Below are 19,800 nucleotides of genomic sequence, written 5' to 3'. Positions count from 1 at the left end.
TAAACTCTAACAACTAAACCAGCATTGTGTTTGAATCAAAGCCTGAAAAATCTGCTTATTTTGTGCCACAGAGCTCCTTTATTCTACAAAGAAACTATTAAAATCACATCAATGAGCCTCACTGTTACACTGGCTGAACACACACACTGTAATTTATTATGACTCAATCGTACAAACACCATCCTGCTGCCACGAAAACTCACTAAATCAGCAAATGTGGATTAATCCGCCGCTGAAAATAGTCCCCCCTTATAAATGCACTATATCCTCCAGCAGGAATGTGTCATAAAAACTACAGAAACCAGCTGTTTCAGGACGTTCCTGAGCCTTTTAACTAATGACTTCTCTATGAAACTTATGTTTAAATATGTAAATAAAGGTATTATCTTATTTAATATGTGCTAATTTGTACAGATTTCCAGAACACAAAAGCGTTTTATCGGAAAAAGCTAAAATTATTTGGGTTTTTTGGTCAACCAAAAAGAAAAGAAAATGTGTGTTTTGGATGTTTTTTTCCACTAGTCTGAAAGAAGTCGTCTTCTGGATGCACAAAAATTTATAATCAACCAATTTCATGTAAGCGGATAAGTCACAGACTTGCTGCGGTGAGATGGTTTTGCCATGACGACCAAACGAGCCATGAAGCATTAAGAAGCAGCTGCTAATAGAGTAAACTATAACACCTTATTGCTTCATCCACACGTCTCGTCACAGTGTAGGAACGCTGCTGTCGGCCAGATGAAAACTTTAATTAGTTAGCTATTTAGATTGGAAATTCCACCGTATTTTAATGCCACACTGGTTACGGAAAATGAGCCAAACGACGGACTGGTTCCACTAAACGACTAATGGGAGGAGAGCAGCTTCTATGGGGCCTTCGGGGGGTAAATGTGGTCAATTGAAACCATGTTTGGCAGCTCCACATGTAAGAGCAAGGCGGCAACCTCCCGCTCTGAGCAATGAAGCAAATGCTGAAGTGCCTTCAACCTGCAATTCTTCAAAAATCCAGCAGGGGTCTCCACCGTCCGGTCCTATCTATCACAATATAAACTGAGACGACTTCTCACTTGATTAATTACCGCAGAAAAAAATCTGGTGGCAACATTCTGGTCTCAATCGGTTGTTTCAAGTCTTCTTCAACACAATCTGATGTTAATGTTTAAATAATGGTCCCATTTAGAAGAAAAAAGATGATAAGGCAATTCTGCTAACTGTTAGCCTGTTAGCACTGTGCTACTGTGCACCTTGTTTCAAGATGCAGGACTGCACTATGGAAGAGCAGAATATAACTTTGCCTTCACGGGATCACTATGACCAATATAGCAATATAGCGGGACCTGTCTGGTGCTGATTGGCCGAAGAGGCGCTATGGCAACCAGGTGACAACAAATGTTACAAGAGTAAACGGAGGTGCTGATTGGCCGAAGAGGCGCTCTGTGTATCTGCGCTCGATTGCTCTGCCTCAGCTACAGGTTGTTCGTGGCAGAAAATTGAAATTGAATTTTGCGAACTGAATGTTCAGTTCCTAACTAATACATTAAATTTAAAATTACAATTCAGATTCAGTTTTTCAGTGCAATGATTCAAATTGAACAATACAAATTCAAATTATGTGATTCAAATTCAGTTTTTTAATGCAATTATTCAAGTTAAGCAATTGAAATTCAAATATAAATTATATAATTCAGATTCAGTTTCTGGTGGCACATGTTTCAGCCCATACTTCAGTCTCTTCCTAAAGATTGATAAGGACTCAGCAGATCGGATGGAGTTTGGAAGGTCGTCTCACCAACAAAGGAGTTCAGATATGAGGGCGTGATTTGGGGCGTGTCTAGCTTTGGGCGCCAAATTGGTTACGGCTGGGACTGAACGTGTGAGAGGTAAAATGAGGAGAACATCTCGTTCATTATTATTTATACTAAATACCTTACCTTATTACTCAGCGGATCATCATCAAACACAAACTGGCCTCATGGAATTTGAAGGCAGAACTTTAGAGGGGAGCTGACAGTAGGAAACGCTGCTGAAGGTTTTATGAAGAGGTGAAGAGGTGATTGATGACTTCAGAGGGTTAAATGTGTTAACATTTTTACTTTTAATATTATTATAATTTTGCGTCATTTTTTATGTGTCATTTTTTATTTTTTTTCATAGTTACTTGTTTTAATTTAACTTGCCCTGTATAAGCCGTTTTGGGTTTCTTGCCGCTACCTTGCACCTTCCTTTTGTTGTTGTGTCTTTATCCTTGTCTTTTGTCTTATTTGTGCAAAATAAAAAAACTTCAAACTTCAAAATGTTACTGCAGAAACATTGCTGGAGCAGCAAAACTTGAAACTTTTAACAAACTTTAAGCTTCTGAAATATGTTTCTGCTGCTGTTTCTTGTCATTCAAATTTTCCGCACATCACTTTCTGCACGTCCGTCTGCTGAGTTCACATTTTAGAGAAATGCATTAATATTTTCCTCCTTAAGTCACATATTATTTCACACACCTGCAGCCCATCTGCTATTCATCAGGTCCAAGTTCAACTCCAGTTGAGCTCCAGAGGGGGGAAGAGACGTGGGTGTCAGAGTGACGCGCCCCAGTGTCTCGCCTTAAATATCTATATGAAAATGTGCATTTTTCATGCAGGTGTTGAGCCCGTTTCCCACGCCTGAAGCAATCTTTTTTATTATTGATATCAGCATCAATATAAAGCATTGATTCTCTACTTTCTCTGCATGTGAGCGCTCTCGTTCATGCTGCACTTTCTGCTCCCCAGCTGCTGTTTTCATGCTTTAACATGTGTGTGATTAACATGCCTTAAATGCCTTAAATATCTTATTGGTGAGTGGTTATTTAAAAGAATTCAGTTGTAGCCTGTTAATGATATATTAGCCTCATTAATATCCTCTTAGTGATATCATTTCAGCTGCTTTAAAGGATAAAAAACATCTTTAATTCAGGCTCTGGTGTTTCCTTTAGAAACAGGCGGATCAGCAGCAGGGAAGAGAAGTTTCCCCTCTAACTTGAGACAAGTTTACACCAGCCCTGTGCTGTTTATGTTGCTGTGCATTAGCAGCGGTGAGCTAATGTTCAGCCTCACTTTAGTTAAAATATATAAAAAGTCCTCCTGACAGTTACAGGTTAGACAGCAGGAAGGTCTGAAGGTCAGCAGCTGAGTTACAAAACACAGGAAACTCACCCACACGCACACAAACAGTCATTAACTTCTTCTTCTCTTTTTTTTAAGCCCACACGATCAACCTAAGGAAAACAGAACCGATACTGAGAGCAGATAAGTGTCGGGAGGCGTTGGCTGAGATTCAGTTAAAGTGCCAACTCTAACGATTATTTCATTACTGACTAATCCGCAGATTATTTTAACGACTATTAAATGCTAAAAAATTGTCCTAGAGCACAAAAGATCACTTCAAAATTCAAATTTGGTGCCACATATGATAAAGAAAAGCAGGGAAATCTTCATATTTGAGAAGCTGGAAGCAGCAAATGTTTGGCAAATTTGCTTGAAAAAGATTAATAGATAATCAAAATAGATGCCAAAGAATTTGCAGCTGTAACGTGCTCATAAAAACCTGTAATATGACGGAAAGTTCTTGTGTCTGATTGTGCAAACAGTCAATCTAGTCAACACTTTTTAACTGCTGCTGTAAATCAGTGTGCAACTAAAAGTTGATGATGTACATCACTATCGACTGTTGACCTGCTATCTCCCCCTAAAAAAACACTAAAAAGCAACTAAGAAACATTAAAATGTCTCAATGTATGCTCAATGCCTAAGAATGTTAAAATAAAGTATTGATTGTGCAGTAAAATGTTCCCTGTCCGTGTTTTACTATTATATCTGATGTTAATGTGCAAAATTAGTGTGTGTGTTGCATTTTATTGCCATAGATGTTTAAGATTGTGCTCGTTTTCTCTGCTGATCCAAAGGTCTGGCATGACCTTTAAGCAGAGTGAAGCTGACAGCAGCTGTTTACAGCATGATGTCATGAAGAAGTCATCCTTGACCTTTTTCATCAGTTCTCAAGCGGTCAAATTTTTTCTTATTTTAGCAGCAAATTAGTGTAACAAATGGGATCAAATTCCACCAAATTGCTCGTTTTATACAAACTTCATGCAGCCGTTTCCTTCACTGTTTGGTTTAATTGTACAACTTGTCAGTTTTTCTGCACTGCCATTGTTATGCATTGAATGAATCAGTGTTTCTCAACCTTTTTGAGTCGCGACCCCCAAATTAACATGCATGTTGTCCGCAACCCCTCTTCTTTTTGTTTGTTTATTTTTTCCACTGTGCTCACTGAACAGACTGTCACGCGCACACTTCAGATCATACAAACTAATAACAACTAAAACATCTCCCTGTCTGAAATTATGCAATTTAATATTAATTATGTGCATTTAGGCCTATGGGAATGCCATAAGATTTTGGTATTTTGGGGAAAAGGAAAAGGAAAGACTCCATCAGAACAACGAGGAAATCAGAAATGATCGACTTTGGACTTCTCCATGCAAGGAGAGTGATTGCACTATATTGGAAAAATGTAGAACCACCATCAATGGCAATATGGAAGAAGGAGTTGATGACTTGTCTTGGACTGGAGAGATTGACATACATTGTTAAAGGTAAACAGGAGGAGTTTGCTTGGATTTGGGAATCATTTATGTCATTCTTGACCAATGGAACGGATAACACTGACTGAACAATAGGTTATGAAATGATCCTGCCTTTTATTTTATTTTTATTTAATTTTTAATTTTTAATTTTATTTTTATTTTATTTTTATTTTATTTTTATTTTATTTTTATTTTATTTTTATTTTATTTTTATTTTATTTTTATTTTATTTTTTTAATTATTTTATTTTGCTCCACTTTAGTCTTATTTATTACATTTTAGTACTTATTTTGCATTAGATTGATGTTTGTTGTCACTGTCCATTTTATTTACTCATTTTCTTTGTCTGTGTGAATGAATGTATGTTCGAGGGGATATAAATGAAAATGTTTGTATATTCGACATAAAGTTTGATATGCACTTGAAACTTCAATAAAAAATATTGTTGAAAAAAAAATTGGTGCATTTATATTTTTTCCAAAATTATTTGGCGACCCCCAGAAATCCTCCCAAGGTTGAGAATGGCTGGAATAAATGACTAAAAATCACCATAGTATGTCACTTATTCAGGGCTGGTCAGTTTACTCAGTCTACCCGAATCAGGAACGAGACAGAAGATGGAGAGAATAGAAGTCAGCTGTCTGTCTGACGGAGCTCAACACTCACTGAACACAAAATGACAGTTTTCTTTGTGTCCTCGGTATAAATGAGGCCTGAAGTGTTTGTGTGTCGGCCTCACAGGAAATCAAACTGCCGTCACACAGAAAGATGCTTTCTGGGAACCGCAAACATAAACACACACACAATGATCTCCACGACACCTTTTCAACTTTTCCACAGAGGCTACATTCCTGCTGTTATAGTGTGTGTGTGTGTGTGTGTGTGTGTGTGTGTGTGTGTGTGTGTGTGTGTGAGCGGACTCAGTGAAAAGGTCTTTTTCTGGAAGTTTCCTCTGAACCGACACACTCCACTGACTCTGTTTGCTGACTGGGTAGCACACTGTGTAAGTGTGTGTGTGTAAGTGTGTGTGTGTGTGTCGAGGCGTGACTTGTCTATTTAAGGACATTTCCACTGATTTTCACACACATACACACACACACACACAGTGTGATCAGCAGTCGACCGTTGCCACAGTAACCAGATGCTGGTCAGAGGTCGCTGAGTTTCCTTTACACAGTTTTTACATTTAATCTTTTATTCATTTTGTTTTTTAATTAAAACTTAACGTGAATATATTTCAGTTCAGTCTGATTTTGTCTCATTTTCTAAAATAATTATATTATATCAAACCGTAAAACACACACTGCCATTCAGAAGTGCTGCTGTTATGTTGATGTTTTTAAGTCTTTTCTTCAATAATGTCTTTTTTAACAGTTTAAAAACAGGATAAAAACAGTTTATATATAAAGAATATCAACTAAATGATGTGATTCGAACATCACTTAACATCCCTGCATGATGTTTTTACTGACTTATGTCACTAACAGTAGCAAGTAGTAGAGTAACAATGTTGAAATTGAGAAGTTTGGACTTATACAGTCATGGAAAAAATTATTAAACCACCCTTTATCTTCAATATATTGTTCAATTTAATGCCTGGTATAACTAAAGGTTCATTTGCTTGGACAAATATAATGATAATAACAAAAATAGCTGATAAGAGTTTAATTTAAGAGCTGATATCTAGACATTTTTCATTATATTTGTCCAAACAAATGTACCTTTAGTTGTACCAGGCATTAAAATAAACAAGAAATTGAAGAAAACAATTGTCTAATAATTTTTCCATGACTGTATTTACCACTGAGATTACATTTTTGTTATTACAAACAAGTAACTGTTGGGTACCAGAACTGAATTCAGAGGAGAATACTGTTGGAACCTGGATTTTTTATTTGTTTTATGGAGTATAATGCATCATACACAACCAGGGCTGTAAGGATTCATGTATACGTCACAGTTTGGTGCATGAAACAGTTTGCAGAACACATGATATGTATATTAATGCCCATTAATTTTTCAATCTGTTGTCATGTGTATATTCTGTGCTTTGTCCCATATCTGTTAGTGTCGACAAATATATTTGTGTGTGTTGTACTTTTTAATTTAATTCAAGTTATTTTATAGCACTTGGTTATCTTAAGCTGTGTTTAAATGTGGTGTATAAATGAACTTAACTTGCACTTACTACAATGATGGTAATAATTGCAATGCAAAGTGTCTCAACAAGGGAGTGAGAGAGTTTGAGTGTGTGTGTGTGTGTGAAGTATAAAGGAAAAAATGTAATGTTCGAACAAATCCTGTTTTTTGCATCAGTTCTGGTTTTGGAAAGAAGGGTTGGAAATTAATAATTTTTTTGTATTTTAAAAAAAAATCTGATTCATCGATTAATCAACAAAATAATCAACAGATGAATCGATTATTAAAATAATCGTTAGTTGCAGCCCTAACAACAACACAAAGAAACAAACTGATCGAGACATCAGGAGACCAGCAACTCCTGTCTACTGTGAGGTAAAATTACTGTTAAAAACATGTATTTTTGCTGGTTTGCTGCTGCGAAAGTCACACAATAACACAAACAAACAAACAAACAAACAAACACAGCAGCAGCATAATGACATATGTTCAAATGTGATAAGATATTTAAAAGAGTTTACATGTTGATGGATAAATTGTGTTTCTACCTCACCTGCATATGTATTTTATTCTTTATTTACTTTTTTAATGGCTTTTAAATGCGCAAATAAATAACAAAATTATACTTTTATTTTACTTGCAATTAAACATTTTGTAATTGCAGTTTTTTCACAGTGTTGCTCTCAAATCTATTCCGTTTGTCTGCAAAAACAAAGACACAAAAGTATCCATAAACTGGTCCAGCAAGTTTTACTGATCTTTCTTTTCTAAGTATGAGTCTGAGATTTATTCTGTGACTGTGTGTGTTTGAACTGAAGTCAATAAAGTTGTTTCCTGTCAGTTATTGCTGTTTTTGTTTCTGCTGAAGTCATAAAGCTCAAAGATTTGTTTTATAATGTCCTCTAATACTTCCATGTTGACTCAGCGTACTGTCTATTTTCCACTGAAAATAACACGGATCGCCACACACACACACACACACACACACACACACACACACACACACACACACAGAGTCTGCCGCCTGAATACAAAAGTGTGTGTGGAGTGTGTTTGACTCTGAATGGCTTTTGTTGATCTCTTTAGTCTCCTTTTAGTCCCGCTTCCTGTCAACAGGGAGGGGTCCTGACGTGTGTGTGTGTGTGTGTGTGTGTGTGTGTGTGTGTGTGTTCACTCACCTCGTTTCCATGCATGTTAGCCACATATTTGAACTCGGGGATGCCGACGGTGTGACGGCGTGGACTGAGACCCAGAGCCAACACCCACAGCTGCTGACCTGACAGAGACAGAGAGAACCACAGAGACGATTTTACATTTATACAGGTTACATTTTGTGTTTCTAAGGAAAACATTTTGTCCTGGATAAACACCAGACTGGAGTTGGAGCATTTAACCCATTTAGGCCTAAAACGGCTGGAACAAATGCCTGTAAAACCTCTGGGCGATTTTAAAATAAGCCCCTAAAACCTGAAGTTTTTCTGGAAATTCAACAGAAATGTCAACTCTTCCTACTAAAAAATAGATTTTTCAGCCACAAAAAGTATTTAAGAGCTTATAGCTGTTATATCTGAGCTCCCTCCGCTATAGTCGTCTTCCGCCATGATTTCAGTTCTGGAAAAGTCCCATGATGCATTGCGACACTCCCACATGTATTCTCATTTTGTGTCATTTTTAGTCATTTTGTGTCTTTATTGGTCATTTTGTGTATTTTTTAGGTCATTTGGTGTCTTTATGTGTCTTTTTTTTAGTCATTTTGTGTCTTTTTTTAGTCATTTTGTGTCTTTATGTCCAAAAACACATACTGGATGTCAGGTATTTGAATGCATCTCCACACAGTTTGTCTTGGTAATTTATCCCCTAATATGTGCAGAAAGAGCAAAGAAAGTGAGTATGAAATGCTTAGTTTGGATGAGATGGTGGACGGTGAAGCATGTAGAGAGAGAAGAATGTGAAGCTGCACTGTAACCTGAATAACTGGACAGTAAAAAATAATCACTGTCTGCAGCCATGCGAGGATACTTCAGATGCTTTGAAGTGGGGTCGTATGAGGTTCTTATCCACAGTCAGTGTGTTATGTTTGGGGCTGGAAAATGAAGCCAAAGTGGAAGTACCGGCACAGAAGCGATAGCCGTGTTTCCATTAAAGTCGAAGTAAAATTTGCATTAAAGAGAATGTGAATTAGTGAGTTTCCATCAGCTGGTATAGAGCAAATAAACAAAGCTGCAGGAATGTACTTTGGTCAGCAGGTGGCAGTGTGATGTGTTGCTGTAGGCTAATCCATTAGTAAACAGGAGAAGAAGAAGAAGAAGAAGAAGAAGAAGAAGAAGAAGAAGAGAAAACAAAACAAAAAAAGACACAAAATGACCCAAAAAATATCAAAAAAATTACCCGAAAAATGAATAAAATGACCAAATGGCACACAAAATTACCCCCAAAAGACAAAAAAACCCCTCAAAATGACCAAGAAAGACATAAATGACCAAAAAATATATAAAATGAGAAATTTTCAAACGTGGCATTAAATAAAATGTGAATTAGTGAGTTTCCATCAGCTGGTATAGAGTAAATAAACAAAGCTGCAGGTACGTACTTTGGCCAGCAGGTGGCAGTGTGATGTGTTGCTGTAGGCTAATTCGTCAGGAGAAGAAGACGAGAGAAAACAACAAAAAAAGATACAAAATGACCCCAAAAATATCAAAACAATTAGCAAAAAAGAAATAAAATGACCAAATGGGACACAAAATTACCCAAAAAAGACAAAAAAAATGTTTCAACTCGATACCGATACTCAAGAAATTATTTTATACTCGATACCATTTTCGATACCACCAGGATAAAAACAAAGTCCCCAAAATTTAACAGAAATATTTTTATTAACAAGAAAAATGCAACATGTAAAAATGAACAGAACCGCAGGTTAAATATTTATAATAAAAAAGTTCTGCAAAAAGAAACTGCAACTATGATAACAAGCTTCAGGTCTGAGATAGTGCAAAAAATAAATAAATACAATAAACAATAACAATTAGAACAATACTTTGAGGTTGTATGGTTTAGCTGCTTAATAAGTTGTTGGAGAGATATTTTTGAAAATGAGTATTGTATTCGGATACAACGTTTTAGTATCGATACTTTTTCGAGTATCGATACTTTTCACAACCCTACGCAGCTGTAGAAAAAGGTTGAGTAAAAGGTTAAAAAAACAAACTAACCAAATGAGGCAGCGGTAGATCAGTAACTTCCAAGTTCTGTGAGGTAAAATTACTGTTTTTGTCGATGGAGTCTGATGACTTTACAGAGAGGGTTATCACAGCTTCAGGCCGTCTGATGGCAAGGTAAAGCAGGAAAATACTCTAAATATTGTTTACACTAAACTGCACTAAGTACCTCATACAACCGCACTTTAAAAACATCCAAACTATCCCTTTAATATTTTCACTGGTGCCAATTTTCAGTGAGTAAAACTTTCCATCAACTACTGTAACTATTGCAGATGAAGGGAAGAAGCTGTGCAAGCTGCAGCAAGTAACACACACACACACACACACACACACAAACACACACACACACACACACACACACACACACACGCAAACATGACAGTGTAGTAAAGTGTGGATGAGTCATCACAGCAACATGAGGGAAAAACTGGCGAGATGAATCACAATCACACACAAACACACACACACATGTTGGAAGCAGACCAGCTGGTGTCCTAGATTAACTCAGATTATCTGTGTGTTTGTCTGTGTGTGTGCGTGTGTGTGTGTGTGTGTGTGTCGGTGATTAGCCGGATTGAGCCGTCGCCCAGATTAAATCAACCGCCGTTTACAGTCCCGTTATATGATCACACAAACACCAAACACACACAGTCAAGTCACTGTCAGCGTTGTAATAGAGACTGACACCATCCATCATCAGTGTGTGTGTGTGTGTGTGTTCTTGTACTTCCTACATAGTGAGGACCAGAACACGTTTTTAACCAACAGGGTGAGGACATTTCGGCCGGTCCTCACTTCTTTAAAGGCTTTTTTGAGATTTCAGACTTTGTTTTAAGGGTTAAAGGTTACAAGGTTTATGTTAAGGTAACCATGGTTACCTTAGAGTAAGGGGCTCGGGAACAAGGTTATTATAGTTAACAAAAACTAATGAAATAACGGAAACTAGAATTGAAAAAACATTTTTGTTATCTGAAATAAAAATGAAAATGAGGTACCCCAGAAATACCCCATTACAAAAAACTACAACTAATTCAAACTAAACTAAAACTAAAGCATTAAAAAAAACTAAAACTAAAACTAGCAAACTCACTCTAAAAACTAACTAAAACTAGCTGAATTTGAAAACAAAAATTCACAACAAAATGTATATTAAAACTAATGAAAAATCCAAAACTATTATAACCTTGATAGGGAATTCACTGTTCCAATGAGGGTCCTCACAAAGATAGAAGTACAAGAATGTGTGTGTGTGTGTGTGTGTGTGTGTGTGTGTGTGTGTGCGTCTAAAAGTTGTGCTGTGTTTACAAAACTCAAACCAAAAGTCATAATTATGAGATCATTTATTGTAATTATGACATCTAAAGCCATGATTATGAGATCTTGTTTTGTTAATAAGAGCCAAAAGTCATAATTCTGACATAATCTGTTGACAATATGAAGTTATAAGTCATGTTTATGAGATATTTTCTTGCATAAATAAGACAGAAAGTCGTTATTTTGAAATCTTTTCTTCTTTTTATGAAGTAGAAAGTCCTAATTATGAGATATTTTCTTGAAAGTATGAAATAAATGGTCATATTTCTTAGAGATGTTTTAGTTATTTCAAGATCTCTTCTGGTTATTATGAAAAAAGTTGTAATTATTAGACATTTTCTTGTTTAAATGAGATGGAATGTCATAATTGTGCAATATTGTCTTGTTATTTTAAGATAGAAAATCATAATAATTCAATCTTTCTTGTAAATATGGAATAAAAAGTTACCTCTGACGGATTGGCCGATGCTGTACAGGTGTGTGATGTCGGGGTTGGAGGCGTTGACCTGCAGGAGGTGCTGCTCAATCTCACGGTTGCTGTGGTAACGAAACTCCAACGGCGAGGCCACAGTGAGGAGGAGGAGGAGGAGGAAGAGGAGCAGCGATGACATCACTGCGGTGCCACCAGAGGAGGAGAGAGTCGAGGTGCGGCAAAAAAAAGTCCAAAGTCACATTGATGAAAAACAGCTGATTCAGATTAAGTTGTTAATAAAAAACATTTGAACCACTATTATACCAAATATAATCCCATGAAAAATTAACAAATGTAAATTTTTAGAAAACTTGAAATCCTCCAAGTTGCATTATTAATATTTAAATCTCTTTCTTTTATTTGTAAACCTTATTTTTGTTTTGATATTTGATTTGACTCCACCTAGGTTTTTTTTAATTTTATTTTATTTTTATTTATTTTATTTTATTTTATTTAGTTTTATTTTATTTAGTTTTATTTTATTTAGTTTTATTTTATTTTATTTGTAATTATTTATTTTTATTTATTGCTTTCATTTTTCTACTATCATTCTGCTCTTTCGTGATGATTTCAAGCATAAATGAACGTGTACCTTCTATATTTTTGTATGTGAACAAAAGAAAAAAAAACCCAATAAAGAGAAGTTTAAAAAAAAACAAAACAAACATTTGAACCTGTTTTTCTCTCACGAGGAAGAAGAACAAGCTGCAGATTATCAGAGTTATTATGAAACATCAGGTCCAAAGGTGTAAAGCTCTGTAAAGTTTTCCTGGAAACAAACATTCAGTCACTCATTGAAACTCTCCTGCAGCTCGTTTCTTTAGCAGATAAGCAAACTAGAGACAGACCGATATATCTGCCGGCTGATATCTGTTTTGTTTGTTTTGTTCATAAATATTTATTTTTGTTTGACACATATATATATGACATTTTAGACATTTTATTTCATATTAACATGAAATGATCTTCCAATTAAAGGAACATATCTGGCTATTGATTTTTACTTCATTTTAACTAGAAAATATCTCATAATTATGACTTCCTATTTTGTAATCACAAAAAAGTTTACATTATTATTGCTTTTTATTTTCTATTTACAATCAAATATTTCAAAATTATGACTTTTTATTTCATATTTCTAAAGAAAATATCTCATATTTGTGACTTTCTCATTCACGTTTACAAGAAAATATCTTATAATGTTGACTTTTTATTTCATAATAACAAGAAAATATCATATAATTGTGACATTTTATTTAATAATAACATGAAATTATCTTCTAATAACAGGAAATTATCTCACTATTGACTTTTACACAGTCTGAATTGAGACTTGCGTAACATTTGTTATCATTGTGTCATTTTTATCATGTAAATGGAGCGAGAAAAGGCGATATCGGCTTCAAGAATCGGCCCAAAAATATCGGCAGGACATATCGGGGATCGGTTAAGACTGATGTCAGAATAATCGGTATCGGCATCGGCATTAAAAAACCTGTATCGGTCGACCACCATTTTTCCATTTTCCCCATCACCCTGCATTATAACCATGTATATCTTTGTCAAAATTGCAACTTTGTTTTAATGAACCCATCAGAACCCAGACCTAGTTATCCTTAAAGGATGTTTTCTATAAGTGGACCACATAGAACACATTTCTGATGTTTAAAAAAAAAAAAATACTACCCCTAAATGTCAAAGATCTGTGATGTGACATATACGTTACATTGGCCGTTTATGGTATTTATGTTTATGATATTTCTTATTTTAAAATAGAAAAAAGCTAGACACATTTTCTGCTTACAGAGACACAAATTTGCCTTTTTCTTTTGCATCTCCACAACATATATCAAAAATTGTGACTTTAATTTGTTCAGGAAATATGTTCAGAACAAGTTAAATGCAACACAGGACAAACTATTAACGGATTAGAATTGTTAAATGGGTTTAAATTTAGCCTCGTAACAAAAAAATACGCTTTTTAAAATGAGCTACTTTTTCATATTTCTGTTTCCAGGAACAGACACATTTTGGAGAAGTCACTTCTTGTCACAGTCACATGACCACCACACCAGGGTGTTGAGTATATGTTGCTTAATGAGTTAAGGTGAAGCATGAAGCTGAATATGGGAGATTATAGAAGATTTAAAGCATAGGTCTCAAACTCGCGGCCCAATTGTGGCCCTCGTGATGATATTTTGTGGCCCTCACCTTGATATGGAAGGTTTAATGTGAGTTTTGAATGAATGGCACTTTACCGTGTTGTGTGTGGAAGGTCCCTTTAATTACTTTTTGTGGTAATTTTGTGTCTTTTTTTAATAATTTTGTGTCTTTTTTTAAGTAATTTTGTGTCTTTTTTTAAGTAATTTTGTGTCTTTTTTTTAAATAATTTTGTGCCTTTTTAAAAAAATTATTTTGTGCCTTTTAAAAAAAATAATTTTGTGTCTTTTTGGTAATTCTGTGTCTTTTTTTTTTTTTTAGTAATTTTGTGTCTTTTTTTTAGTATTTTTGTGTCTTTTTTTGGTATTTTTGTATCTTTTTAAAAATAATTTTGTGTCTTTTTTTTGTAATTTTGTGCCTTTTTTTGTATTTTTGAACCTTTTTAAAATAATTTTGTGTATTTTTTTTTGTAATTTTGTGCCTTTTTTTGGTATTTTTGTATCTTTTTAAAACATTTTCTCTGAGGTGCACATCAATAAATCATAATTGATGTTTACCACTTTTATGCCAGCAAAAAAAACACAAAATGAAAATGTAACAGTCTGAAATGTGTTGCCTTTTGCCTCATACCAGGGCTCAAATCTGAAATGCCCTAGAGAAAGTTTCATCTTTTAGTCATAAAATATATATATGAGCTTATCCGCTTCACTAGTTGACGTGTTGCTGCTGTCAATCAGCTGAGTGGGAGGAATGTGTGTCACACTGTCGGCCTGCTCAGACATGTGCACCGTGCATGAGACACATACAGAAACTATAGGCCGATAGTCAGGGTGATGATAAAAAGTAGAGCTGCAACAATTATTAAATTAATCAGACAATATTCGATTATTAAATTAATCGTCATCTATTTTGATAATCGAATAATTTTTTTTAAAGACAATAACGCCTGGATTCCACTGGATGCGTAACGACTCCGACAGGGGTCTGTCCGCAACGGCTGCGTATCTACGCAGTCCGTCAACACCCACCGGATCCGTCTGTGTCGGAGCTGTTGCGGACAGCAGAGTCCTGAGGACGCACGAGATCTCGCGAATTCACGCCTAATCAATTGATATAACTGGAAGATAATCAACATCTCCTTGTTAATGACTGGAGACAAATCCAGCGACTCCGTCTTAACGAGCGCTAATGAGGTCGGCCGGCTTGTTAACGAGCCGGCCGGTTCGTTAGCGAACCCGAGGTATTTTATTTTGAAAATATACCGGTGTTTTATTTTGTGTCTGTGCAAGACTTCCTGTCCCGAACGATCTGCTCTGTGCTGAATTTATGCGTAGTGCTCCGTCGTCCGACAAAAATAGAAGCTCTGCGCAAGTGTTGCGAGGGCCGTGCGTTGTCGGACTCATTACGCAGCGGATCTGCAGTCGGTGGAATCTCACACATTGATTATAATGGATGCGTAACGGCTCCGACGACGGATCTGCAGCCGTTACGCATCCAGTGGAATCCAGGCGTCAGTCCAAATTCTCTGATTTCAGCTTCTTCAATGTGAATACTTCAGTTTTTTTTGTTCCTTTATGACAATAAACTGAATTTCTCTTCGGTTTGTGGACAAAACAAGAGATTTGATGACGTCATCTTGTGGTTTTTGGGAAACACTGACTGATATTTTTCAACATTTTATTGACCATCACCTAATCGATTAATCGTTTAAATAATTGACAGATTAATCGATAATGAAAATAATCGTTAGTTGCAGCCCTAATAAAAAGAAATGCATATCATGATATTGGCAACAAAAAAAGACATAATAATGAGATAAAAGATCATAATAGAGAATCTTGTTAATATGAAAAAGTAATAATTATGAGATATTTCCTTGTTAATATCATTTAAAAAGTTCTAATTATGAGAACTTTTCTTTGTTAAATGAAAAAAAGTACAAATTATGAGATATTTTCTTGTTAATATGAAATAACATGTCCAACAACATTTACTTCAGTTAAAAAAAGCCATGATTATGATTTTTTTTCCAGTTAAAATTAAATAAAAGGTCATAATGATGACATATTTTCTTGTTAATATGAAAAACGTAATAATTATGAGATATTTCATTGTTTATATGAAATAAAGAGTCCTAATTATGAGAACTTTTCTTGGTTATATGAAAAAAAAGTACAAATTATGAGATATTTTCTTGTTAATATGAAATAAAATGTCCAACAACATTTACTTCAGCTAAAAAAAGCCATAATTGTGATTTTTTTTCCAGTTAAAATTAAATAAAAGGTCATAATGATGACATATTTCTTGTTAATATGAAAAAAATACAAATTATGAGATATTTCCTTGTTTATATGAAATAAAAAGTCCTAATTATGAGAACTTTTCTTGGTTATATGAAAAAAAAGTACAAATTATGAGATATTTTCTTGTTAATATGAAATAAAATGTCCAACAACATTTACTTCAGTTAAAAAAAAGCCATAATTATGAATTTTTTTTCAGTTAAAATTAAATAAAAGGTCATAATGATGACATATTTTCTTGTTAATATGAAAAAAGTAATAATTATGAGATATTTCCTTGTTTATATGAAATAAAAAGTCCTAATTATGAGAACTTTTCTTGGTTATATGAAAAAAAGTACAAATTATGAGATATTTTCTTGTTAATATGAAATAAAATGTCCAACAACATTTACTTCAGCTAAAAAAAGCCATAATTGTGATTTTTTTCCCAGTTAAAATTAAATAAAAGGTCATAATGATGACATATTTCTTGTTAATATGAAAAAAATACAAATTATGAGATATTTCCTTGTTTATATGAAATAAAAAGTCCTAATTATGAGAACTTTTCTTGGTTATATGAAAAAAAAGTACAAATTATGAGATATTTTCTTGTTAATATGAAATAAAATGTCCAACAACATTTACTTCAGTTAAAAAAAAGCCATAATTATGATTTTTTTTCCAGTTAAAATTAAATAAACGGTCATAATGATGACATATTTCTTGTTAATATGAAATAAAATGTCTGACTACATTTAAAACCGTTTATTTAAGTAAACATAAACACTGTAATAACAACAGGAGTACCTTCTTTTTTTTTTTTAAATCAAAGCTCCATAAAGTGCACATTTAAATAAAAAAAAAATACCTTACATAAAAATAGCCTATGAAATAAAATAGGCCGCAGTAAGGGCAGCATTTATATATAAAGCGATATAAAGCGATATGGTCTAATTCCATATCACATTTTTAAAAATATCGATATATCTTTTATATGGATATATCGTCCAGCCCTAGTTTCTACATTGTGCTACTTTTACTAAAAGCTCTGGGTTTTTATTCCACTGCTGGCAGAGATAAGAAGCCGACTCACTGTATCTGAAGAGAACAATATAGATGTGAGATTAAAAAAAAAGAAAAGGAAACCTGATGAAGTCATTTATCTGCTGGTATGAAAAAAAAAAGCAATTATGTGGAGCAGAGGTGAAATCAAAGCAGCTTACAGAAGAATTCATCCAGAAAACTCAGGAAGTGGTGATTGACTTTCAAATTAAAACCTGTCAGCAGATTGAAACTGATTCATTCAGACATGAGTGTTGGAGCAGATTTAAAAAAAAAATTGTATCATGTTTTTTTCTCTGTTCACAGGCAGAGCGGCCTGATTCATATCTCTGACAGTAAACGTTTAACTGTACATGCCGTCTGTCCTGATCGGCTGCCTGTCAGCAGGTTTCTTCTTAACTGTGTGTCCAAGTGTTAATTTTCTGTCTGTGTCTCCAGGAACGCTGTCACACTCTCTGAGCGGTTTGATGAGTCTACAAACAGGTTGCTGTCTGTCAGTCACTGTCTGCACATCAGTTTCAGAGAATAACTCGGCTCCAAGTTCACTTTTTGTGTGTATTTTACTTTATTTGGTTTTTATTCTAGTTTAGTCAAATTACATTGAGTTTAGTTAATTCTGCTTGGATCTTAGTTAAGCTGAGTTGCATGGGTTTATTTGCTACTTTTGCATAAATTAAGATAATGTTGTTTCAAGTCCTTGTGAAATTAAAAATAAATTTTCAGTTGTAATAATCCTCATCCTGTGTTAATTGATCTCTTGAAATATGCCAAATAAATGTCAAAAAATGATTTTATTGAGATCATTTATTGAGATATTTCTCATTTATTAATTATTTATTTATATATTCTATATTCATATATATATATATATATAGATATAGATATATAGATATCTATATATATCTATATATATATATATTGAAATTAATTAATATGAATGCATTATTTTGTTATCTTTCTTTTGCTTTCCCTCTGTTATTATTTTTAATAAAGTTGTATTATTTTAATTTAATATTTCTTTATGCATTTGTTCTTCATTCATCGAAGGGGGCTGGTTGATTTGCATCACATAAAAATAATAATATATTAAATAAATAAACTACCAGGAAAATTAAAGAGTAAATAAAGGAGCAAATTCAAACAGAAATATCAATTTATGTGACACTTTATAAATGATTAATGCCTAGATTTATTATTATTATTTATTTATTTTCATATTATTATTGGTTTTTAAAAATCTATAATATCCCATTATATGAATTTACAGATTTCAATGTCCATTTTATGGTTACTTTTTATTTTATTTGAACTTACTTTTTTTAATGGCATTTGCAATAAAAAACAGATAAACGCTGTAAAAATAACACAGCAAATTTGTGGAAAATAACTTATCCACACCCCACACCCTTTTTTAAGTATATATGAAGTAAAATAAAATGGAAAAATTCAAGTACCTTGTATTTGCTCAAGTACTTGATTAGATGTACTTTGCTGCATTCCACCACTGACAAGGTATTAAATAAGTAGGATAAATGGAAATACTTTAGTAACCTACCTTAAAACTGTAGCCTACTTTAGTTCAGTATTTGAGTAAATGTAAATACTGATTATAGGGATATTAGTCACACTATAGGAATGTCCCTGAACGCTGATTGCGGATCGATAATGAGGCACACACAGACAGTTAGCTCAGTAAAGTGGGTCAGAAGTCTTACCTGGACGCTGTCTGCCGGTTCTCCGGTCCGTCTGAGAGCTGAACACCGACCAACACCGAAGGCAGCGCCGGGACTCCTGCTGCTGCTGCTGCGGAGGTGAGACGGTCCAAAGCCGGGAGTCTGTCTCCGTCTGTCCGCTTCTTTCAATGAATGTTACTTATTCACCAGCGGGTCTCCCTGCCCCGCTCCGGGAGGGGCGGAGCTTACGGAAATGTGTGTATGTGTGTGTTGGGCGCAGACACACGGATTCAACAGGTTTATGAATGAAACAAAGTGATGATTCATTCAGTTTAAGGAAAGAAAAAGCTAATATTTATGAAAAAATATGTCTTTCACCTCAAGTACAAGTTAATTTACCCTGACAGAGACATAAAACATCTTGTTGTACTTTAAATTTGGACTAAATGTGATTGTTTTGTATCAAAAAATTGTCTTCAAATGGCAGGCCGATAGGGCATTTGGGGCCGTTGCTATGGACTGAAGCCAGGGCCGGTTCTAGCCCATTGGCTGCCCAGGGCGATATTGAGATTTTGCGCCCCCCCCCCTATTATGCTGTACACTAATATTTGATACATGAACTACAAGCAAGGTAATGGTCTCAGAACATTTTTATTTTTAGAAACTTTGGAACTTTACCAACAACAACTGAATTGAAAATACGAATAAATAAATAAATAAGAAAACACAGATCTTCATCAAATTAAGAATGGCAAAGACTGAAAATAAATAAAATGTAGACATACAAATGCAATAAAAATAAACATAAAAATGAAATTTAAATTGCCCACGCTTTTTAAAAAATGTTTCG

The 19,800-nt window shown here is 34.4% G+C and overlaps 1 protein-coding gene across 1 annotated transcript in view; it reads right to left on the bottom strand.

Annotated features, from left to right (window-relative positions):
• Positions 1-19,260, bottom strand: part of cpm (carboxypeptidase M) — a 31,606-nt gene extending 12,346 nt beyond the window's left edge. The window contains exons 1-3 of the mRNA XM_059325803.1: positions 18,993-19,260; positions 11,741-11,905; positions 7,936-8,033 (exon numbers count right to left, since the gene is read on the bottom strand). Coding sequence (XP_059181786.1) covers positions 7,936-8,033; positions 11,741-11,903 — 261 coding nt within the window. The 5' untranslated portion in view covers positions 11,904-11,905; positions 18,993-19,260. The remainder of the gene's footprint in view (positions 1-7,935; positions 8,034-11,740; positions 11,906-18,992) is intronic.
• Between the last annotated feature and the right edge of the window lie 540 nt (positions 19,261-19,800).

The sequence above is a fragment of the Centropristis striata genome, chromosome 22 (genome assembly GCF_030273125.1).
Source record: "Centropristis striata isolate RG_2023a ecotype Rhode Island chromosome 22, C.striata_1.0, whole genome shotgun sequence".
Classification (NCBI taxonomy): Eukaryota; Metazoa; Chordata; class Actinopteri; order Perciformes; family Serranidae; genus Centropristis; species Centropristis striata.
The sequence above is the reverse complement of the archived record's forward strand: the minus strand, read 5'-3'. Positions and strand labels throughout refer to the sequence as shown.